General features: G+C 40.6%; 1 protein-coding gene across 1 annotated transcript in view; it reads right to left on the bottom strand.

The window, feature by feature from the left end:
• Positions 1 to 559: 559 nt before the first annotated feature.
• The window catches only part of LOC126183196 (gamma-aminobutyric acid type B receptor subunit 1), a 523,138-nt gene continuing 497,062 nt past the window's right edge, over positions 560 to 26,635 (bottom strand). Inside the window, exon 18 of the mRNA XM_049924952.1 lies at positions 560 to 937. Coding sequence (XP_049780909.1) covers positions 867 to 937 — 71 coding nt within the window. The 3' untranslated portion in view covers positions 560 to 866. The remainder of the gene's footprint in view (positions 938 to 26,635) is intronic.

Below are 26,635 nucleotides of genomic sequence, written 5' to 3'. Positions count from 1 at the left end.
CCCTAGAACTTAGAAATACTGAAAGCTAACTAACCTAAGGACATCACACACATCCATGCCCGAGGCAGGATTCGAACCTGCGACTGTAATGGTTGTGTGGTTCCAGACTGAAGTGCCTAGAACCGCTTGGCCACACCAGCCGGCTACTTCAGCAAGTATCAAGTATAAATTTGTTTTGAGTCTCCAACAGGATGACAAGTTAAGTTGAAATAAGAATGTATATATATATATATATATATATATATATATATATATATATATATATATATATACACACACACAGTGTGTGTGTGTGTGTGTGTGTGTGTGTGTGTGTGTGTGTGTGTGTGTGTGTGTGTGTGACTAGGTGACAGTAGGAAAATATCAAATTAAATCAAGAGCCACCTCAGTATGAAATGGGGAAAAATCATAATTTCATATTGTTTGAAAATAAGTACTGCAGGAATCATGAGTTTATTAATCTCTTTTTAACATGCAATAATTGGTCAAAAAATACCATAGGTATATAAAATTATACTGACATTGCCCATACTCGGTGATGCATTGTTTGTCACCTGTTAATGTCGGTAAATATGTTTCTCAATCATAGTAAATTTTTTGTACACACTTTAACCATTATTAACATAGACTTACAAAAACTAGAACTGTTGTTCTTCTCATATTACCAGACACTAGGGGTAAACATTGGTGACACCTAACTTCAATACTGTTTACAATGTAATTGAGTTTAACAGACAGAAATGAAGATAAAGTCGTGAACTCTTTATCAGCTGCATGTGCTGTTGATAACAGGCTGTGAAAAATTTTTCCTAACCAATATTTGTATCTTTACACATTATAAAACTGCCCTACCTTGAATACACTATTTACATCCATCCAGTTGGTGGATGGAGTACAGTGGTGCTGGTGTAATGTGTATTATACTCTCCTTGGATTGCTGAAACAAATGTGTCAGTCAGTAAACGTTATGACAGATACTGAAACTTAACAAGTTGAATCACATAAAATAGAAGGACGCATTTCTTAACTTTATTAAGGTCGCAACTTAAATGTAAAATGACAAGCAAATGGAAAAAAAGTTTTATTTCATTAACTGCTAGCATCATTTATTCACAGAATCAATTGAATCATTGATTCTCGGAATCAACTGACATTTGTTCACTTCTCTCAAGAAAGTGGTCATGGCAAAGTTAAATGATATTGAGTGAGGTAGCTAAGACAGGCCACCAGAAATAAAAAAAAATAAGTACACACACACAGATACATATAGGCCCATATTTCGCTCAGGTATATTAGTAATATGGAGAATTTCCTGATGTGTATGATTCTTTCGTTTACTGTCATGACTGTCATATCAAGTACTCAAAATGTTGACTGTGACAGGGCTTCAGAGCAAACACACTCCATGAGCAGGTGGTGAGCAGAGGCCTGTGAGCAAATAGTGCTGTACCACTTCCTTTATCACAGGAATGGGGTGGGGAGACTTGTGTAAACGAGGAAATAGATCCTGAGGGAGTTCTATATTCCTTGATGATTTACATATCAGTTACACTCAAGCTTCAGGTCCGCAAATTGATAACTGGAAGCTTTTTTTTCATTTTACCATTCAGCTGTATTACGAATTCTTATCTTTCCCTCAACATGACTGATGCGTTGTCTGTTAACACACTAACTAATAAATTCCATAACAAACCTACACCATGCGAGGTGGTTCAGTGCTTAGCACACTGGACTGGTATCCAGTAGGATGATGGTTCAAACCTGTGCCTGACCATCCTGATTTAGGTTTTTCGCAATTTCCCTAAATCGCTTGAGGTAAATGCTGGGGTGGTTCCTGTGAAGTTCCTCTACCATCCATCCCTAATCTGATGGGTCCGATGACCTTGTTGTTTGGTCCCCTCCCCTCGAATCAATCTACCAACCAATCAACCTACATTTTGTAGACTTCCTTCAACTCTGCTAAGAATGTCACATCCAGCTGTATGACTGCAGTATCTACACTTTCATAGAGCGCTAAGGAATATGCAACACACTTTTCACAGAGGTTTAGCAAACTGGCTCTGAATTTCGTCTGCCATATCCTGGTTGGTACACATGATTCTAATGTTTGATAATGGCACCATGCAAAACTGTTCAGCCTGAAGCGGACATCAGTATCCATTTGCAAGTACCAAGTATTCTTTTATAAAAGGCGCAAGGACTTTGCTAAAAGAAGCGCAATTTTGTAGCACATCTGAACGGCACATTCAATTACTTTATCTTCCTCTTCTTCTTCCTCTGGAGAGAACTTTAAATTTTAAAACCTCTTATACACGCTCAGGTACTTCACATTTGTCGTTTACATTTTCGTTGACGTGGTAAGACAAGTAATGCCTTTGTAAATTGAACTTCTTGAAAGTATTCAGGTCTTTATGGTACACTAAACATTTTGCAAACGCATTTTTATGTATAATAACAGGATTCATCGCACTGCAGATCGAAGTGGGAAGACACTGTCGGTGCTACACAATGCAGACTCGCCATTCCTGCCATTAGATGGCAAACCTCCACCCCTATTCCACATTAATGCAGCTCCAGTGTTGTCACAATCATCCGATGTGCGCGCATTTCCCCCACTCCCCACCACAAGATAAATGCTCTGCTCCCGAGCAAGAGTGTGAGCATGGACGAGTGCTCGCGCCCAAAATTAGTGCGTTGATAAATCCTGCTATAAAGCGATATCATGCAGACAATACTACACATTGAATTTTATCTGGACGCATTAAATCATAGGTTCATAGTATATGGCGTTTCACGTTTTGGGAGTTGTAGGTGTTCCCTTGTAAAACTCTCGTTTCTGTTTTCTCTGCGTATAAAAGTCCAGAGCTGTTAAATCTTGTGATTTTCTCCATGTTGGGTACCATAACCATATATTTTGTTGTGATTCTTGAGTTTCTCCCGGCGTATTTGATAATCAAAATATCCACGGGTATGCTGCCGATCTATAGTGTCCAACGGGCACAATATTTCGGCGATCAAACATGTCGCCATCATCAGGTGAACTGACGGACTGAGCTCCTGTGAACGTGCCGGCACGGAGATCCGTACGCTATGGCTGCTCAGAGGGAACTGGGTTTGGTCGCGGCGGCGGCCGATTTAAATAACACTTTCCGTATGGAAACCTACTTGCTTTTTCCGTTACGTGGACGACACGTTCGTCATCTGGCCACATGGTATGGATAAACTCCTTGACTTCCTTACACATCTAAACTCCATACACCCCAACATCAAATTCACTATGGAGACTGAAACGGAGGGTAAATTACCTTTCCTTGACGTCTTGGTCAAGAGAAGGGCTGACGGCACCCTAGGTCATGGGGTGTATCGGAAGGCTACGCACACTGATCTGTATTTGCATGCAGACAGCTGCCACCACCCTTCACAGAGGAATGGGGTACTTAAAACTCTAGTACATAGGGCGCGCACTATCTCTGACGCAGAGAGTCTACCCCAGGAATTGGAACATCTGAGAACTGTATTTCGAAAAAATGGGTACTCAGAGTGGCAGATTCAACGTGCTCTCCGCCCACCCACTGCAGCACAACCTGTTGAGATGGATGAAGTCACGAGGGAGGAGGTAGGCACTGCATTTATTCCATACACAGGCGCACTCTCGGGGAAAATCGCCCGCATTCTGAAGAAACACCGGGTCGGAACTGTGTTTTGTCCTCCAAATAAAACTCGTGCACTGGTGGGGAGCGCCAAAGATGACCTCGGTTTGAGGAAGGCCGGCGTGTACCAGATTCCGTGTCAATGTGGCAAGTCGTATATTGGTCAGACGATGCGTACCGTCGAGGATCGATGCCGTGAACACCAGAGGCACACTCGACTGATGTATCCGAGCAAGTCGACGGTCGCTGAACATTGTTTGTCGGAAAATCACGCCATGGAGTATGACCGCACGAGGATTCTGGTACAGACGTCGAGATACTGGGACAGCGTTGTTAGAGAGGCCATCGAAATTCGCACCAATGACGACCTCATAAACCGGGACTGTGGCTATAATCTTAGCAAGGCTTGGGAACCAGCGATCGGGTTAATCAAGAGTAAATCGAGCAGACGTATAGTTGTGACGACCACGGCGGACAGAGCCATCACACCGACGTCATCTCAGACGCCGTCGCAATCTGTTCCACCGCGCGACCGTGGCGCTGGGCGCGGACGGCGGAGGGAGCGCGCCGCGGGCGGAGGGTATTTAAATCGGCCGCCGCCGCGACCAAACCCAGTTCCCTCTGAGCAGCCATAGCGTACGGATCTCCGTGCCGGCACGTTCACAGGAGCTCAGTCCGTCAGTTCACCTGATGATGGCGACATGTTTGATCGCCGAAATATTGTGCCCGTTGGACACTATAGACCGGCAGCATACCCGTGGATATTTTGATTATCATATATTTTGTTAATAGACATTTTGACGTTTTCTTCCTCAGCTGTTTTTGACAAGTAGCAACTTTATTACATCTTGCACAATTGGCCAATTTCGGCCTTACAGGCCATTTTGAAGCATGGTAGATTGTACAACATATCAACACTTACTGCAATTAGCCTGTTGTGCAAGACGTAATAAAGTGAATACTTGTCAAAAAAGCTGAGGTCAAAGATGTCAAAATGGCTTTAAGTTTGATGATTGTGAAGGCCATTTTGTGTTTCCTGAATGATCAATACAATTATCTCTAAATTTTCTTTTAAAAAGATCTGTAGTTATCTGTGCACCAAAGGTGGAGCATTAGTCATGTTGGCACCATATGGAGACCCTTATGTCTAATGAGATGTTGTCCAATAATTGTGGGAGAATATCTGTTAGGAACTGTATACGCTTGTGGCTATGTAGACTCCTATCAATAAACACAGTCAACAGTGCTTTTGTTGAAAACTCCACATCACATGTTGACAGACTATTGTTGTTTATCCATTTCCCTCAGCCAGTGTGGAGTTTCAGCTAACCAATAGAGCACAAAGCTACAACCGATTGTTCCATGGTTTGTAATTCACAGTTCATTTGCAAAAAAAAAAAAAACTTCCATATAAACGCTATATCACTTTGCAGTTTTCATAGATGTCATTAAGAGAACTGTAACCAGTTTTGAAAGTCACTGCCATAAAGCTGTTGATAGAATGGAAAGTAGAAAGCATGAAATCCATTGGAATGGAATATTTGCAGAGCACTCTTTAGGGTGATGCCACTCATACAATTAAGTTTGTAGTGACACGTGGATTGTGTGATACTGCTGATAAAATGTTAGCTGAGTTACTCTCATTAATTTTAATTTTTTTTCTTCAGGTAGTTTATTCCTTGCGCTTTTACTGTCTTGAATTCTTTTTATTGATCACAAAGAGAGAATGTGGGGGCTTGAAACACTCTTCAGCCCAGTACCACACTGCTGCTCAAGTAGTCTGGCGACATTCACCATAAATGAAAACCATATCTACTGTGTCGACTGTCGTATACTTTGCGAAAATCTAAACACCTTGACGAGCAAGCTGTCTGATATATACAACAGCTGAGAACAGATTGACGGATATCAAACTCACAGAAAAACAGAAGAACAGCACAATACCTGAGTTATGAGTTTGATTACATTTTGCATTTAGGGCACATACAATATTTTGTGTGACCTCTTTTCCTGATGACGATATTATGGTTTTGATAGTGTTATCTTGCTACTTTTTGTGCAAGATTCACACATGTTATGTCATTGAAGTCCTCTTCAGAGGTTCTTCCTGATGACATGGTAAAAGTATAGTTCGATTAAAAGAAAACAACGTTAGTGTCATAACTGGCTGCTGCAAGTGTCACAAATTATTTGAATGTACGCACCTCTATATGTTTTCTCATTCTGCATGTATTTGGGGTGGCCTGTTGTAGCTGCCTCACTCTGAACATTAGCTCAATAAATAATGCTGAAATATATCAATGAGTTTTTTATTTCACTTTGTAAAAAAATCAACTTGTTTTGTAAAATACTATGCAGGACATGTGTTATTATTTCAAAAGTAATCAACAAATGAGCATGAAAAACAAATAATTCAATAACTGTTACCTATTGGAAGGAATGACATCACATCATGAGCAGTTGTATGCAGCATTTAACTATGGGGCAAATAAAAATTCAGTTATGATGCCTGGCTATGTTTGAAATGTGATAACAATGACTTAAATCTAAAAATAACAACACAGATTGCAAAAGAATTATATCAGTGCCAACACAAAAAATGACTGTTCGAATCAAACTTAGAATGAGAGTCTTAACAGTTGAAACACGTACAATGAAATGAGCCAGTGACAAATTACAAGATGATATCAAATACTCAGCCTAAAAGAGAGAACAGATTTTCCTTTTGCCTCAATATGTTACCCTCCTGGTCACAAATAACGAGAAATGCTATATGTTAAGAGTGAAATAAACTGAGTTAATTTTTTTAAGGATAACCAACAGGACAAACACACTTAATTTGACCCAATGACTGTCCTGTTACATAGTTATTACATTTTAAGTATTTGGCAGTATATATCAGCAACAGCCTTCTTAGTGAACTTCAATGTTTCTCGTCTTTTGAGCATCCAATGACTGAGTTATATTTTCTTTGTAGCTCATTTTTCCAAATTGAGTAAAATTTGTTTTAGACATAAAAAGTATCTATCAGTTTCTATTAAAAATTACTGTGTACACCTAAAAACAATGCCAGTACAACAAAGATTTTTTTATATAACTTATTGTTAGATTAGTGTCTCCCAGAAAAGGCAATGTTTTCATTACGCTGTAAGAGATTTTGTCGTCAGTTATTTACCTCAGAAACAGCTAATAACTGTAGCAGTGTTCTGTATAACTTCTTTTCAAACTTACTTCATTCTAAGAACCAATCACATTTTTCAGTTTTAATGAGTCAACTATATACCCACAGCTTGGGTTGTGTTGGACACATTTTTATGCATTTTTATTGTCCATTAAATGCATAAGAGCCTAACATAGTAAGTTTATCGCAGTTGAATGAGTTAAGGCAGTGTGTATTAAGTTGTATCATAAGCAATATGCTGAATATTACATCAGACAGTACTGTCATACCATTATTTGTATTGTAAGTATGAAATAAAGGCAGTCCTGTAGAGTAATTAATGTTATATTTTTCTTTGTGACTTAATTACTATATATCTGCTAAGTAACTCAAGCTTTAGATTGTCAGTTTATATTACTTCAACTAAAAAGTATGAGAAATGATATATACAATATATATGATGCTATTCATGATAAATATTGTAAAGCAGTCATTTGAGTCACTTACTGTAAGATTTTCTTGAATAAAGATTATTTTAACGTTTTTCAAAATGTTTCAGATTTTATATAGTGAAAAAACTGAAATAAATAATATTTCCAACTCCTTTCCTCCATTTTATTTTTTATTTACTTGCATTATTCACAAATGTTTCCCCTTAAAAATAATTACTAACTTCAGAGTATGTTATCATAAATACCTTTTAGGAATACTATCACAAACAAGGTTAAAAAGGAACAACTGCAGAGGCATCTTTCAACAAAATAAGAAGTGTCACTTGACACATGAAAGAGAAATGAATGAACCATTCCTAACTATAGGCAGAGAGAATTGCAGAAAAACAATAGGAAAAAATTAATACCAGAACAGAAGTAAAAATAAATGACAATAAGTAATTTGTCTCTTCATTTTTTTTTTTCTTTCAAATACCGTTCCCGCAAGATAATTAAATTTTCGACTCTTCTTTCTGAATAATTCCTTTTATCCCACAAGTTGTTTCAATTTCTTTGTCATCTACAGAGCTCATAGGCATATAATCTTGAATACTAAAGTGGTTGTAATGCTATGTGGGCTATGATAATGTGTTTCCTGTGCTGTTCACTGCAATTCACCCGCATTATTTTCTTTTTCATTTCTGTATTACCCCTATTTGATTTTACGTTGGTAGCCCTGTATTGAAATGACGAGACATCCTGTTCTTCTTACCACTTCAGTTCACTATTTCACACTATCTTTTAACTTCAACCAATCAGTTTTTCTTCTTGTATTGTCCGACCGATTAACCTGATTCCATGCTCCAACCTGTAGAATACCAGTTTAGTTTCTTGTGATGGTAACGTCCCCCTGATGAGGGAAACTTCCCATCGCGCCCTCCTCAAGATTTAGTGATAAGATGGCCCATTGGATAGCCCATCAAAACCTGAACACAGATCAAGCATGAGACCAAGAAGAAGATGTACTGAACAGTGAAAAAAAGAAAAATAGAAACAGTGAAGGGTCCAACAACAAGAAGTGCAATTAAGAGCAGCCTGACACATGAACGGTGTAATGGGTAAGAGGTTTTATTGTTGGACTGCCAAGTGGGCAAGCCATGACAAAACTGCCTTCTGCATTTTAATTTTTTTTTCACAACATTATGAACCGTCTGTCTGGTCACAGAAATGTCTGTTCTCTTTGTGTAGCCTTGGCGGTTGTCATACTGTACATGAGTCATATAGTGAGAATACGTTATCGTCGCAAGTAAATGTGATGAACAGTGAGAGCAGGAGAGATACAACATAGACGTCTCACAGAAATGAAAACAACAAATAAACGGTTGTGAACTATGTTAAAATAAAGGAATTCAAGAGACAAGACTTCTAAAATGGAACGCAACTTCAAAAACTTTCAAAACATATGTTCTGACAGAGCAAAGAGAAACTGTGTGATTGTGAAACTGTTGCGTTCATTTGTTACAGCTAATGTGACAAACTATTATGTTTTCAACATTTTCTTGGGAGTGATAACATTCACAGTCATATGAACACCTGTACCAGGCAAGGGGGCATATCTCACTCACTTACCAGTTGTACAAATTAGCTGCATCGACAGGAGATTCCTATAATATGACACACATACTGTCACTAATGCTGTGTATGACACACAGACGTGTTTTCCGTTGGAAGATTCAGTTGACTTCCCTTGTCATCAAACGTTTGCGGTTCCCATTCACAAGCCACATCTTTTCGTCTGCTAACAGAGTAGCTGTGCAGAATCAACTGTCGTTATAGGTCCTTGCCTTACACCTCGATGCTGAAAACAGATGTTACACCACGACGCAAACACAAATTTGAATAAAGCGAAGAGCGGAAAAATATTGGCAAAAAATAAGTTTGAACACAGCTCGCCCACATGACAGTCCAACACTGGAACCACTTGCCCACACAGCCATTTCTCAGTGTGTCTGCTCCATATTACATTTCTTGTCCTTGGACCGTTCACTGTTTCTGTTTTGCTCTTTTCTCACATTCCAGAACACCTTCTTCCTTTTTTTCATGCTTGATCTGTGTTCAGTTTTTTAAGGGCTGTCCACTGGGCCCTCTTACTACTAAATCCGAGCAGGGCGCCATGGGGAGTTCGCCTTGCGAATAGTCCTCACCCAGAGATCCGATTGGCGGATTATATAATCCCTAAATTTTTATCCAAGAGAGTGCTACCATACCAAGCCATGAAGTAGAACTGTATGTCCCCGGAAAAAGTAACGGCTGTAGTTTCCCTCAACTGTCAGCTGTTTGCAGTACCAACATAGCAACACCATGTTAGCTAATGCTACAAAGCCAGCCCCTGAAATGGCTGGAAAGACTGGTGCCGTTCTTCATGAATCATGAGTTTGTCTGGCCTTTTCACAGAAACCACAACCAAGTGATTGCATCTACTGTACAGATATCTGTATCTGTGTGGCACACAAGCCGCCCTCCACCATGTTTCAGTTGGAGAACTTGGACTGAAAGTAAGGAATGAAAGGAAAAGCCACCTGATAGAATTTTTCACAGAGCATAGTTTCATTACCGTTAACACTTTATTTAATAATCAGCAAAGAAGATTTCATAACTGGAGATGACGTGGAGACACTGCAAGGTTTCGTACAGATTACGTAATGGTAAGACAGAGATTCTGCTACCAAATTTTAATCTTTAAAACGCTTCTAGGGACAACTGTGGACTCTGACCATATTTTTTTGATTCTGAGCTGCAGATTAAAAATGAAGAAATCACAGAAAGGTAGGATATTACAGAGGTGAAGCCTGGATAAATCGATAGAACCAGAGGCTGTTAAGAGTTTCAAAGCGAGCACTAGGCAAATAGTGGAAATGAGGACAATAGAAGACAAATGGGTAGCTTCTAGAGAATAGTGAAGGCAGCGGAGCATCAAGTAGGCAGAAAGACAGTGATTAGAAGTCTTTGGATAACACACGAAATATTTAACTTCATCGATGTTAGAAGAAAATATATAAAAGTAGCCAATGAAGCAGGCAATGTGGAACATCGATATACAAAGGAAAAGCTTGAAGACGTGCAAAATATTTAAACAGGTGTAGCTAGAGGACAAATGTAAGGCTGTAAATGCATGGATCAACAGGGGACATATAGATACCGCCTACAGAAAAATTAAGTAGGCCCTTGGAGAGAAGAGGAGTGACTGTATCGGTATCAAGAGCTCAGACAGCAAGCCAGTACTAAACAAAGAATAGAAAGGTGAAAGATGGAAGGAATATATAGAAGGGCTGTACAAGGCATATGAACTTGAAGACCAGTGGTATGGTTTGCCCCACTTTGTTTACATTTTTGAAGCTATGTGAGCAGGTCAGTGACATATCCATGATGCCAACTTGTCCATGATGTCATCACCATCACATAAAAAGGCATGCCTCCCTTATCAGTGATATCATTTGCATTCCGAGAAGCTCTAGCTTATTTCTACTAACAGTGGCGGCGGCCATTACAGCGAAACAGTGAATCACACTGTGGTCACAGAGCAGTCATTTGACTGTGCTCAAAAGTATCTGAATAATTTAATATTTTTTGCATCATGTTCAAAAATACACTCCTGGAAATGGAAAAAAGAACACATTGACACCGGTGTGTCAGACCCACCATACTTGCTCCGGACACTGCGAGAGGGCTGTACAAGCAATGATCACACGCACGGCACAGCGGACACACCAGGAACCGCGGTGTTGGCCGTCGAATGGCGCTAGCTGCACAGCATTTGTGCACCGCCGCCGTCAGTGTCAGCCAGTTTGCCGTGGCATACGGAGCTACATCGCAGTCTTTAACACTGGTAGCATGCCGCGACAGCGTGGACGTGAACCGTATGTGCAGTTGACGGACTTTGAGCGAGGGCGTATAGTGGGCATGCGGGAGGCCGGGTGGATGTACCGCCGAATTGCTCAACACGTGGGGCGTGAGGTCTCCACAGTACATCGATGTTGTCGCCAGTGGTCGGCGGAAGGTGCACGTGCCCGTCGACCTGGGACCGGACCGCAGCGACGCACGGATGCACGTCAAGACCGTAGGATCCTACGCAGTGCCGTAGGGGACCGCACCGCCACTTCCCAGCAAATTAGGGACACTGTTGCTCCTGGGGTATCGGCGAGGACCATTCGCAACCGTCTCCATGAAGCTGGGCTACGGTCCCGCACACCGTTAGGCCGTCTTCCGCTCACGCCCCAACATCGTGCAGCCCGCCTCCAGTGGTGTCGCGACAGGCGTGAATGGAGGGACGAATGGAGACGTGTCGTCTTCAGCGATGAGAGTCGCTTCTGCCTTGGTGCCAATAATGGTCGTATGCGTGTTTGGCGCCGTGCAGGTGAGCGCCACAATCAGGACTGCATACGACCGAGGCACACAGGGCCAACACCCGGCATCATGGTGTGGGGAGCGATCTCCTACACTGGCCGTACACCACTGGTGATCGTCGAGGGGACACTGAATAGTGCACGGTACATCCAAACCCTCATCGAACCCATCGTTCTACCATTCCTAGACCGGCAAGGGAACTTGCTGTTCCAACAGGACAATGCACGTCCGCATGTATCCCGTGCCACCCAACGTGCTCTAGAAGGTGTAAGTCAACTACCCTGGCCAGCAAGATCTCCGGATCTGTCCCCCATTGAGCATGTTTGGGACTGGATGAAGCGTCGTCTCACGCGGTCTGCACGTCCAGCACGAACGCTGGTCCAACTGAGGCGCCAGGTGGAAATGGCATGGCAAGCCGTTCCACAGGACTACATCCAGCATCTCTACTATCGTCTCCATGGGAGAATAGCAGCTTGCATTGCTGCGAAAGGTGGATATACACTGTACTAGTGCCGACATTGTGCATGCTCTGTTGCCTGTGTCTATGTGCCTGTGGTTCTGTCAGTGTGATCATGTGATGTATCTGACCCCAGGAATGTGTCAATAAAGTTTCCCCTTCCTGGGACAATGAATTCACGGTGTTCTTATTTCAATTTCCAGGAGTGTATTTAGCAAAAAAATACTTGAATATAAGGACAGATAAATGAAAACGTGACAGATGGAAAAAAAGTAAGTAAACTATGTGAATTTTAAAATTTTCCAAGCGAACTGAATGTTCAAAGAAATCTCGTGCTTGCAGCCAGTCGTCGTTTAATGCTTCCCACAATATTTCAACTGGGCAACTGCCAGTCATTTACAGGTGAGCCGTCAAAGACAGACGAAGACTTTATCCGTTCCACAATGTATAGCATGTTGCGAGTACGTACGTGTGTCAAAATCAAGTTGACAGATAGACCACACTTCCCAGCGGCAGTGCCCTCGCTGGTGGAGCTACAAAACTAAGCTGTGTTCGAGGATTATCGCTTGCCATGGACTTCGGCGTACTCTATCGTCTTAGATAAGAACAAATCGTGGAGATGATGGGGTTCCATGCACTTTCCAAGTGGTAGCTGCTATCACAGTTCATCAGCTTTTGTGCCCGTGCCCCCAAGCTCTCAAGGAAAGGAAAAAATATAGTGCAGGCTGGTGTTTTCCTTCAAGAAAATGATCTAAGCGTCGGCATTACGTACTGGAGCTCCTTTATGGTTACTTACAAGTCGCCATTCGTCTTGCAAAGTATTAGAAACACTTGATATCCTTTGGTTGGTCACCACCTACAAACTATTGTATGGGCGCCCTTGTCAGCAAGGGCGCTATCGCCGGGAAGTGTGGTCCTTCTGTCAACTTGATTGTGACACGTGTGTGGAATACTCGCAACGCGCTATATATTGCAGAACAGAGCAAGTCTTTGATGGCTCACCTGAAGATGACTGAAATATCGTGGGATATATTGAACGATGACTGGCTGCAAGAACGAAATTTTTCTGAACAACAGTAAGCAAACTGTTTATTATTTCAAAAGTAATCACTATAACTGCTAATACATTTGTCTCACTGTGAGACAAGGCAGTCAGTGTTGGCATGCAAAAGTGTTTCCCATAGAAACTTTATTGTACCTAGACATGCATGCCTTTGTCTAAAGCAAATCAACGACAACGAATGTCTTTTTTCAGAGTTCCAAAAATATGGAAATCGCATGGGGCAGAGCGGGACTCTATGGAGGATGTGTGAGGGATTTCCACCGAAACCTCTTAAGTATAGTCTGAAGTACCTTGGAAACATGTGCACAGGCATTATCCTGCAACAGAATGATGATTTTTGGACTTGATGACGTGCCTCAATTTAAGCGAAGTGTCCACTTACGAATCTGCATTAATTGTTGCAGAATGTCAATGAACTGTGGACCCCTGTAGTCCGAGAAAACGGTCCTCAGACTTTCCCAGAGCTGGCATGTATGACTTCGAATTTTTTCATTGTGAGTGACCTCATGAGCTGCCACTGTTGGTTGTGACACTTGCTCACTGGCTCAAAATGATGACACTACATTTTATCTCCCACAACAATATAGGGCAGGAAGCAATCTTCATTCTGATACCATCCTAGGTGCTGCAGTGATGTTGACATTCTGTTCAGCTTTTACTCCTCTGTCAGGCTGTGGGGAACCCACTGTACTCAGATTTTATGGAACTTCTTCAGACGGTCTGTCATGATTGTGTGAGTAGTACTGTGACTGATACTCAACATGAGCCAAATGACTTCCACCATCCACCTTCGGTCATTTCTGACAGCACCACCCACGAAACCAATGATTGAAGGGGAAATGACACAATGAGTCTGTCTTGGCCCATTGCTGTCTTTCAGCGATACCCGACCTCAAAATCATTTATTCCACACAAACACAAACGCAAGTGACATACTGGGCCATACATGGCAGACATTTGGGCATGAATTTCATTTCCTGATACTTTTTTCTGCAGTCCAAAATCGACGTGCACCTCACTTTCACGTCCTCCAAGTGAAGTTGGACACACATACTATGTGCTGACTTCACACTGAGCACATCTAATAGACAAATGCACAGCCAAGAATGTTCGCGTTGTAATTTCCTGATTCCCAATAGAGGGCACTTCTGTACACACGCCTACATGGATAAGTAACGTCTGCACCATGCTTGATATATAAGGAGCATGCAAATGAAACTTGGTCACTAGTGTAAAGTAATTGAAACAATTTCACTAACTCAAAAATGTAGTTATACACAGTACACATACTCAAAAATAGTCGCAAAAACTGTTGGCACATTTATCCCATTGTGACACTAGCCAGTCGATCCCATCCTTGGAGAAGCTAGTAGGCTGCTGTCAGATCCAGCCCTGGACCCAGTCACACACTTCGTCGTCCGTTGCGAATCTATGGCCACAAATAGCTTGTTTTAGAGATCCAGACACATGAAAGTCACACGGCGAAAGGTCGAGACTGTACGGTGGATGTTCCAGCGTTTCCCACCGAAACTGCTGCAATGTCGTCTTCACCGCAGTGGCCGTGTGTGGGCGGGATTATCATGCAGGAGGATAACGCCATTGGACAATATGTCTCGGCGTATTCCTCCTCATGATAACGTTGCAGATGACTTGAAGACAGCGCCATTCGAGTATTGCGTTCTTCGGCGTTCAGTTGGTGGGGAACCCACTGCACACAGATTTGTCGAAAGTTCAAGTGTTGATGCATTATGGTGTGGGCGCTAATACCCAGTAACCGATGGATCTCGTCCATGGTGATTCTGTGGTGGTCCAAGACTAAAGCATTCACTTCCGCAACCATTTCCGGTGTGATGACACGATGAGCCTGTCCAGGACGAGCATCGTCTTCCTGTGACTCGCGCCCCTCAAGGAATCGTTTGCGCCATTCAGCAACACTTGAACGACTCAAACTGTACTCACTATACACAGCCTTCATCTATCGATACATTTCACAGCCTCCAACTCCCTCCACTGCCAAAAATCGAATCACACCTCGTTGTTCCTACTTACTCGCCTGCATGTTCGGCAGTGGACGGTAACTTGTGTGACCACCTTCTCTCCGGCGTAATACCCCACTGGCACTACGCAATATGAAACGGTGCGCACGTGTGAGTGTCTCTACCAATAGATGGCGCCACCATCCCCGCAGTTACGTGGCCCCACCTTACGTGTAAGGCAAAGGTAGACGCAGAGACCAGGTTTCATTTGATTGAACTTCATATAAGTCGGTTTCGTTTTAATTTGACTGCCCCTTATAATATATCTTGCAGCATTTCCACATGTAACATCCGTCAACAGCATAGACATACAGAAACACACAAACACACACTGTTTATTCCATGAACTAACAACTAAAGCAACACTTGGGAACATCCAAAGATCGATTATTGCATCACACTTGGCGTAAAGCTGGGTTTCCACATGAAACCAAAGTGATATCACAGCATCAGATAAGACGACCGATAAGGCAATGGCGCTGTGTGCTGCTGTTCCCACATGCTCCTGTCAGACTTCTTGTGACACTGCCCCGAATATGGTGTCAGCTGGGATTGTTTGTACAGACAATGGCGTTGTCATCGAAGTTGTGACATTAGAACTGAATCAAGAATACTATGAGAAGGAAAGAAAGAATAAATGTTGAATTTGGAAGTGGCCTTTAGGCAGAATACACGGTGCATCATACAAACTTAAAATGGACGTCGCTCTCGCAAACGAAGGCACATTTACGAACAACTTTCGAGAAAAGCCAATTCCGAGTAGAACTGTGACTCAAGCTCTATTAAAAAGAACGATAGTGATACTAGAGATGCAGTCTGTGGTGCTAGAGAGGCAGTCTGTGGTCTGAAGTGACACTTCGATATTTGACAATTGGCAATTACTTGTCATCTTTCCAATATTTATACCATGTTCTCAAAAGTATAATTTCAATTTTCTTGTGTGATATGTTGGATGCTATTTATGATGCCCTAAAGACTCTTTTAGAAACAAGTTTTTTTTTTCTCTTGGAACCCACGTGAGTTAAATAAGATGAAATATCAAAGTTATTCTATACCGAATTTTGGTGGTATGCTTAAATACACTGTAATATAGTTAATTTCATTTATTAAAAGCCACGCTCAGTCTGAAATTATACTGCCACCAGAAACCTTGTTACTTTCTTTGTTAAATGCACTGGACAAGTGTTCAGCAGCATCAAAGTAGCCAGTCATAGAATCTGAATTGCATACACAAATACTGCTTATGGATACACAAATACCATCCTTTCATCAGATAATAGAAACATCACAATGTTCTTTCCACTTCTAAAATATGTGCAAAAAGACGACAGGAACATAAAAAATGCAGTGTTTACATCAAGTGCCATAATTTTATTTTCAACAGACACTTACACATCAGATTTGTGCCTAACATATGATTGTGAACTCTAAAATTAAGTTTCCCAAGTTTATCGTCATGCCTGAATAGTTACAAAAGTCACATGGCTAAATAATAACATTTTAATATTATACACAACCGCTCGCTCACAGAAAGATCTGTACCTAAAGACTGGTTAATTGCTCACGTCACGCCAATACCTAAAAAGGGAAGTAGGAGTAATCCGCTGAATTACAGGCCCATATCACTAACGTCGATTTACAGTAGGGCTTTGGAACATACTCTGTATTCGAACATTATGAAGTACCCCGAAGAAAACGATTTATTGACACATACTCAGCACGGATTCAGAAAATATCGTTCTTGCAAAACACAACTAGCCCTTTATACCCATGAAGTAATGAGTGCTATCGATAGGGGATGTCAAATTGATTTCACATTTTTAGATTTCCAGAAGGCTTCCGACACCGTTCCTCACAAGCGTCTTTTAACTAAACTGCATGCCTATGGAATATCGCCTCAGTTGCGTGATTGGATTCGTGATTTCCTGTCAGAGAGGTCACAGTTCGTAGTATAGACGAAAAGTCATGGAGTAAAACAGAAATAATATCCGGCGTTCCCCAAGGAAGCGTTATAGAGCCTCTATTTTTCCTGATCTATATTAACGACATAGGAGACAATCTCAGTAGCCGTCTTAGATTGTTTGCAGATGATGCTGTCATTTACCGTCTTGTAAAGTCATCAGATGACCAAAACGAATTGCAAAATGATTTAGATAAGATATGTGTATGGTTCGAAAAGTGGCAATTGACCCTGAATAAAGAAAAGTGTGAAGTTATTCACATGAGTACTAAGAGAAATCAGCTAAATTTCGATTACGCGATAAGTCACACAAATCTGAAGGCTGTAAATTCAAATACTTAGGGATTACAATTACAAATATCCTAAATTGGAACGATCACATAAATAATGTTGTGGGTAGAGCCAACCAAAGATTCCGATTCACTGGCAGAACACTTAGAAGGTGCAACAGGTCTACTAAAGAGACTGCTTAAACCACGTTTGTCTGCCCGATTCTGGAGTACTGATGTGCGATGTGGGATCCGCATCAGATGGGACTGACGGATGACATCGAAAAAGTACAGAGAACGGCAGCTCGTTTTGTATTATCGCGAAGTTAGGGAGATAGTGCCACAGATATGATACGTGAATTGGAGTGGCTATCATTAAAAAAAAAAGGCGTTTTTCGTTGCAACGAGATCATCTCATGAAATTTCAGTCACCAATTTTCTCCTCTGACTGCGAAAAAATTCTGTTGGCACCCACCAACATAGGGAGAAATGATCATCACGAAAAAATAAGAGAAATCAGGGCTCACACAGTAAAATTTAAGTGCTCGTTTTCCCCGAGCGCTGTTCGAGAGTGGAACGGTAGAGGGACAGCTTGAAGGTGGTTCATTGAACCCTCTGTCATTCACTTTATTGTGAATAGCAGAGTAATCACGTAAATGTAGATGTAGATGTAGTTGTTAAACAGGTAGTTGACATGTCATGTTGGTCCTAAATGAAGTGATATACTAAAGCTAACCTAACCAAGCTTATAACTGCAGAGAACTCATGTTGATTAAGATAAGTAAGCGAGCCCACAACAAACAGGAAGTCTGAATCGCTACCAGCTACTGGAAGAATGTAAATAATTTCAATTTTTGGCCTACACTTGGTCAAAGGACCAATGGACCACCAAATTAAATATTTTCACATCTAAACTGTTCCATGATGCTTGTGAAGTGTTACAATATTATCCCCATGTCTACAATACCTAAAAGATGTTGGCAATTCAAACTTAGGCTGGGAGAAGAAGGTACTGCATCGTTTTCTATACTAGAAAAATATAATTGATGACTCTGATTGGCAATTATTGGCTTTTTGTTACAAATGATTCAGGCCTATAGAGCTTACGTAAAAAAAAGTTTTGAGGGATTCCCAGTAGGAACTATGACGCCAAGGCGCTCTAAAACGTTTGCTGGCAATATTTACCATAATCATCCCATAATCAGCTACTAAATATACCAAAAATCTAATCAGAATATGCGATGTGAAAACACACAGCGTAGCCACAGACAAATGAACGGACCAAACAGAACCTTAGGATGGAAAGAAGAAGTTGTTTTGATGAGATCTTTATTGTGATGTAACACTTCAGCTTCATACCATGGTACGGAATGTCTACATACTACACAAAATTATCAATGACGGTGGCAGAATAAGACAGAGATGAAGTTAATACCCCGTTATGGAGTCACTGAGAGAATGACAACACACATTTCCTACCTATACAAATGTTTGTTAGTATTGTTCACTATGCTATTTCCTAGAAGTATCATGTAGATTACCCTGTGTGACAGCAGAAGATGACAACGTTTTGAACTCCTACATTTTAAACTTCGATATTGCTTTTAGAGACATTTTGACGAACTGATATGTTGGAATAACATTGTTTATTTTGGTAATTCTAGTTGACAATTGCACTTTAAGCTGTAAGTTAGATCATGTTTTTCAATGTTATAGAACCAATTTTTATATCTTTTGGTGAGTTTAATGCATGGTACAAAGATCGAATTATGGTCTTCTACCAATGTATAGTTTATTTCATTAGTCAATAAACGACCTCTGTGTATTTTAATAAGCAATACAGTTTATTTAGATTTGAAAATGTTTAATTTGAAGGTCAGCTGTGCTCGCAAACTCTGGTACAACAATCGAACTTTGCACACAAACAAATGCTGCTTAAGCTATAAATTTTATCAGCCAATATTCAAGCCATGAATATTTTTAAATCTCGAATATTTAGTTATAGCAGTGGTGACATGTCAGTTTTGTGCTCAAAGTCTTAAGTATTTAGAGAAATAATACAATTTTATTTTTGTGAAAAGTTCCAATTTTTATTCACAGTGAGTGACAGTGATTATATTTGCATGTTACAATATGCAAAACACATGTGTGTGTGTGTGTGTTTTATTAGTGAGATAAATTTTTTATGATAAATAATTTTATTTCAAGACCCAGAATCTTTCATCTCTGTCTTGTTCCACAACCATCTTTGGCTATGTTGTGTACTACGTTAACATTTCGTATTATGAAGATTAAGTGTTAGATGTCAATAAAGACCTGGTCAACACAGTTTCTTCTTTCCATCTGAAACTGGTGTTTGGTCACTTTATATGTCTGTGACTATATTGTGTAGTTTTACATCGCCAACTTTGATTTGGTTTTGGTATTAATTAATAGCTGATTATGGAAAATCTAATGCAGTCTAATGATATTGATTTGACAGCAAAACAGTCGATTTTTCCTTCTCAGAATAGAATGCATTGGCATCAGGTGAGTTCAGTTGTCACTCTGTGCGATGCAAGGAGATAGGAATTGGTTAAAACTATTTACATTATTGGTGTGAGATATGCTTAACTGTGAAATTGAAGTACCATAGTGTGAATGTCAATAGTACTTCTTCAAACCTCTGAAACACTACATTTGCTATTTTATGCAGGTTGTGAAATGTGTGAATGAGTGTGACGTCCTATGCACATAGACAGTGCTGTAATTTAATGCTTCATATGCTTACATTTCCACATAAATAAATAGCTCAATAATTCTGTAAGTAGCAGATTCCAAATGTTGTTAATTTGTGTAGATTATCACATTTTTCATTAAAACAGAATGCAAAGTGTCACTAAAATTTGCCAATATTCTTCCTTTTTCATATGACCCAAAGGTAGTTTTTACTCTCAACTGTCGCATTACCTACATATTAGTTGCGTCTGGAACGAATTAATCCATGCAGTATGTCAATAATTTGCAATGATGAAAAGGACAATTAAGATATAATTAAATGAACATGTGTAATTCTTGTTTTAATTTTGGTATATGCTTCACATATACCGAGGTGTATTCTCCAGAGGTATGCATCCCGAAAGTTATACAACAATGCCTTAATTAACCAATGTAAATGGTAAAGACTGGCTTCACTCAGAAAAATGAATGGGTAACTCAGTCAACTAATACATAAAACTAAAACTGACTTAATCAAATGTATTCATTTGGTTGTTACTATAGACTGGTTGCACTAAAAAATTAATAAATAACTAAAGCACTACAAAAAACTACAACTGAATGAGTCGACTGTTTTCATTCAGTTGTTCCTATTACTATTCTCGACTACACTGATCGTCATTTATAAATCGTCTTTCCAGCTGTAACTTATCCCTGTGAGAGGTTGCACTTAAGCTTATGGCTCTATTGTCCTATGCAACATAGAGAGTATATTTGGTATATCGTTTGCACCACAAAAATATCACCTGGTAAAAAGATCCACTGCTGTCTACGGTTGTCCATGTACACTCCTGGAAATTGAAATAAGAACACCGTGAATTCATTGTCCCAGGAAGGGGAAACTTTATTGACACATTCCTGGGGTCAGATACATCACATGATCACACTGACAGAACCACAGGCACATAGACACAGGCAACAGAGCATGCACAATGTCGGCACTAGTACAGTGTATATCCACCTTTCGAAGCAATGCAGGCTGCTATTCTCCCATGGAGACGATCATAGAGATGCTGGATGTAGTCCTGTGGAACGGCTTGCCATGCCATTTCCACCTGGCGCCTCAGTTGGACCAGCGTTCGTGCTGGACGTGCAGACCGCGTGAGACGACGCTTCATCCAGTCCCAAACATGCTAAATGGGGGACAGATCCGGAGATCTTGCTGGCCATGGTAGTTGACTTACACCTTCTAGAGCACGTTGGGTGGCACGGGATACATGCGGACGTGCATTGTCCTGTTGGAACAGCAAGTTCCCTTGCCGGTCTAGGAACGGTAGAACGATGGGTTCGATGACGGTTTGGATGTACCGTGCACTATTCAGTGTCCCCTCGACGATCACCAGTGTTGTACGGCCAGTGTAAGAGATCGCTCCCTACACCATGATGCCGGGTGTTGGCCCTGTGTGCCTCGGTCGTATGCAGTCCTGATTGTGGCGCTCACCTGCACGGCGCCAAACACGCATACGACCATCATTGGCACCATGGCAGAAGGGACTCTCATCGCTGAAGACGACACGTCTCCATTCGTCCCTCCATTCACGCATGTCGCGACACCACTGGAGGCGGGCTGCACGATGTTTTGGCGTGAGCGGAAGACGGCCTAACGGTGTGCGGGACCGTAGCCCAGCTTCATGGAGACGGTTGCGAATGGTCCTCGCCGATACCCCAGGAGCAACAGTGTCCCTAATTTGCTGGGAAGTGGAGGTGCGGTCCCCTATGGCACTGCGTAGGATCCTACGGTCTTGGCATGCATCCGTGCGTCACTGCGGTCCGGTCCCAGGTCGACGGGCACGTGCACCTTCCGCCGACCACTGGCGACAACATCGATGTACTGTGGAGACCTCACGCCCCACGTGTTGAGCAATTCGGCGGTACGTCCACCCGGCCTCCCGCATGCCCACTATACGCTCTCGCTCAAAGTCCGTCAACTGCACATACGGTTCACGTCCACGCTGTCGCGGCATGCTACCAGCGTTAAAGACTGCGATGGAGCTCCGTATGCCACGGCAAACTGGCGGACACTGACGGCGGCGGTGCACAAATGCTGCGCAGCTAGCGCCATTCGACGGCCAACACCGCGGTTCCTGGTGTGTCCGCTGTGCCGTGCGTGTGATCATTGCTTGTACAGCCCTCTCGCAGTGTCTGGAGCAAGTATGATGGGTCTGACACACCGATGTTAATGTGTTCTTTTTTCCATTGCCAGGAGTGTATTTATTAGTACCATTCTGCGAAATAATGCGCAAAAATGTTACTGAATACTACAGAAAAATTCCTTTCTTCTAGGAATGCAGGAGACGTTATGTGATTAGATTAGATTAGATTAATACTAGTTCCATGGACCATGAATACGATATTTTGTAATGATGTGGAATGAGTCAAATTTTCCAATATATGACATAATTAAGTTAATTTAACAACATACTTAATTTAATATAACAGCTTTTTTATTTTTTATTTTTTAATGATATTTTTGTTTTTTTTTCTTAATTTATATCTAAAAATTCCTATATGGAGTAGAAGGAGTTGTCATTCAGAAATTCTTTTAATTTCTTCTTAAATACTTGTTGGTTGTCTGTCAGACTTTTGATACTATTTGGTAAGTGACCAAAGACTGTAGTGGCAGTATAATTCACCCCTTTCTGTGCCAAAGTTAGATTTAATCTTGAATAATGAAGATAATCCTTTCTCCTAGTATTGTAGTTATGCACACTGCTATTACTTTTGAATTGGGTTTGGTTGTTAATAACAAATTTCATAAGAGAGTATATATATTGAGAAGCTAATGAGAATATCCCTAGATCCTTAAATAAATGTCTGCAGGATGATCTTGGGTGGACTCCAGCTATTATTCTGATTACACGCTTTTGTGCAATAAATACTTTATTCCTCAGTGATGAATTACCCCAATATATGATGCCATATGAAAGTAATGGGTGAAAATTGGCATAGTAAGCTAATTTGCTAAGATGTTTATCACCAAAATTTGCAATGACCCTTATTGCATAAGTTGCTGAACTCAAACGTTTCAGCAGATCATCAATGTGTTTCTTCCAATTTAATCTCTCATCAATGGATACACCTAAAAATTTGGAATATTCTGCTGATTAAGGTCTATATTTATTAATGGTGTCATACCATTCACTGTACGGAACATTATGTACTGTGTCTTATAAAAATTCAGTGAGAGGCCATTTACAAGGAACCACTTAGTAATTTTCTGAAAGACAGTACTGACAATTTCATCAGTTAATTCTTGTTTGTCAGGTGCGATTACTATACTTGTATCATCAGCAAAGAGAACTAACTTTCCCTCTTCATGAATATAGAATGGCAAGTCATTAATATGTATTATGAACAACAAAGGACCCAAGACTGACCCTTGTGGAACCCCATTCTTGATAGTTCCCCAGTTTGAGAAATGTGCTGATCTTTGCATATTATGAGAACTACTTATTTCAACTTTCTGCACTCTTCCAGTCAGGTACGATTTAAACCATTTGTGCACTGTCCCACTCATGCCACAATACTTGAGCTTGTCTAGCAGAATTTAATGATTTACACAATCAAAAGCCTTTGAGAGATCACAAAAAATCCCAATGGGTGGTGTTCGGTTATTCAGATCATTCAAAATTTGATGGTGAAAGCATATATGGCATTTTATGTTGGAAAACCTTTCTGGAAACCAAACTGACATTTTGTTAGTACTTCATTTTTACAGATATGTGAAGCTACTCTTGAATACATTACTTTCTCAAAAATTTTGGATAAAGCTGTTAGAAGGGAGATTGGACGGTAATTGTTGACATCAGATCTGTCCCCCTTTTTATGCGAAGGTATAACAATAGCATATTTCAGTCTATCAGAGAAAATGCCCTGTTCCAGACAGCTATTACACAGGTGGCTGAGAATCTTACTTATCTGTTGAGAACAAGCTTTTAGTATTTTGCTGGAAATGCCATCAATTCCATGTGAGTTTTTGCTTTTAAGCAAGTTTATTATTTTCTTAATTTCAGAGGGAGAAGTGGGTGATATTTCAATTGTATCAAATTGCATAGGTATGGCCTCTTCCATTAACAGTCTAGCATCTTCTAATGAACACCTGGATCCTACTATATCCACAACATTTAGAAAATGATTATTAAAAATATTTTCAACTTCTGACTTTTTGTTCGTAAAGTTTTCATTCAATTTGATGGTAATACTGTCTTCCTGTGCTCTTGGTTGACCTGTTTCTCTTTTAATAATATTCCAAGTTGTTTTAATTTTATTATCACAGTTGCTGATTTCAGACATGATACACAAACTTCTGGATTTTTCAATAACTTTTCTTAATATAACACAGTAGTTTTTACAATGTTTGATAGTTTCTGGGTCACTACTCTTTCTTGCTGTCAGATACATTTCCCTTTTCTGGTTACAAGATATTTTTATACCCTTAGTAAGCCATGGTTTGTTACAAGGTTTCTTGTGAGTATATTTAACTATTTTCTTGGGGAAGCAGTTTTCAAATGCATTTACAAAAATGTCATGAAATAAATTATATTTTAAATTGGCATCAGGGTCACGGTACACCTCATCCCAGTCTAACTGCTGTACGCTTTCCCTGAAATTTGCAGTTGTTAAATTGTTGACTGAACATACTACTTTGGAGGACTGTTTAGTATCGCTGAGTGGAGCTATGTCATATATTGTAACTAGCTGTGCACCATGATCACAAAGACCATTCTCAACAGGCTGAGCATTTATACGGTTAAACGTATCTTGGTCTATAAAGAAGTTATCTATCAGTGAGCTGCTATTCTTTACCACCCGAGTAGGAAAATCAATAACAGGTGTCAAATTGAAAGAACCGAGTAATACTTCAAGGTCATTTTTCCTATTACCCTCTTTCAGAGAATCTACATTGAAGTCCCGACAAATAATAATTTGCTTCCCCCTGCCTGACAGATAGCACAACAAGGAGTCCAAATTTTTCAGAAATAGATGAAAATTTCCTGATGGGACCTATATACAGTTACAATTATAAATGTGCCTTTATTTAATTTAAGCTCACAGGCACATGCTTCTATATGTTTCTCTACACAAAACTTTTTTGTTTCTATACTTTTTGCACAATAATAACTTTTGACATATATGGCAACTCCTCCTTTCTCCATATTTTCTCTCATTACATGTGCAGAGAGCTTATATCCACTTACATTTACCTTATCCATATCAGTAACAATGTGATGCTCAGACAGGCATAGTATATCTATTTCATCCTCAGCTTCTAAATCTTCTAAACAAACCAGAAGCTCATCTATTTTATTCTTTAAACTCCCAATATTTTGATGAAATATACTTACATTATTTTTAATTATACTTTTATGAGATCCTTTCCTTATTCTAACATTTGCAATACTCTCCTGTCTGAGTTTCTCATTGTGCTTAGGCCTAGTTCCTATACCAGTGGTCACATGGTGTTCAGAGAGGCAGATTATGTCAAATGGGTTGGGTGACTTTAATTCATCAATGCAATTACCTAGGACTGAGATACAACTTGGTGGAGATAAAATTTCTGGTGATTGGTGAAAATTTATAATTGACAGCTGTGATTGGTGATCCAACGTGCTAAAATTGTGCTGATTAATATCTTTCCTAAACTGAAGATTTGTTTCAATCCTGACCTCTCGTAGAACTTGACATCTTTCTGTCTTACCTATCCTAAAAAAGGTGCTGCTCCAACACCTGTAACCACTGGTATTTTACCCTTCATGGCAGTGCCTCCCCCCCTTAAATTTCCTGCTATTACCCCAGACAGTTTCCCCTTCCCTTTCCTGTTGAGATGTAGGCCGTGCCTGGTATAGTCCCACCTACTGAGAGAATCAACAGGAACCACACCAATATGGGCCCCTGCACCCGACCCAAGCAGCCGTTCCAACTCCAAATTAACTCTCCCAACAGAAGAGTTCCAATGAGGCCTGTCATGGCGTCTCAGGACAGATACAAACTCAACATTGGTGTGTCTCGATGCCGACGCAATCTTTACCAGGTCACACTCTATACTGTACTCAGGATCTCTGTCGATACTGTTCCCTGGCCCTCCCACAATAACCACGGTGTCTTCCCCGGTAAATCCTTTACAGAGTGAACGTAAATCCTCTGTCACCTGACCCAGACTAGCACTTGGTTTGAAAAAATTTGTGACCTGGTATTCTGGTCCTAATTCCTCCTGAAGAAGTTGGCCTACACCTCTGGCATGAGAACTGACTAACAACAAAACTTTCTTCCTTTTCGATGACTTTCCTACATTCTTTTTCAATTTCCTATTGAAAGTTTGTTGTGTCCTGTCTACACCTACCTCTACTTGAGGCTCATCAGTTTCTAACTGAAGCAACAGGTCAAACTTGTTTTTGACATTCACTACAAAACTGTCAGACTTAGTTCTAGGCCTGTTCCTTCTGTTACC

Source organism: Schistocerca cancellata, chromosome 4 (assembly GCF_023864275.1).
Source record: "Schistocerca cancellata isolate TAMUIC-IGC-003103 chromosome 4, iqSchCanc2.1, whole genome shotgun sequence".
Taxonomy (NCBI): Eukaryota; Metazoa; Arthropoda; class Insecta; order Orthoptera; family Acrididae; genus Schistocerca; species Schistocerca cancellata.
This window is presented reverse-complemented; position numbering and strand designations above follow the sequence as displayed.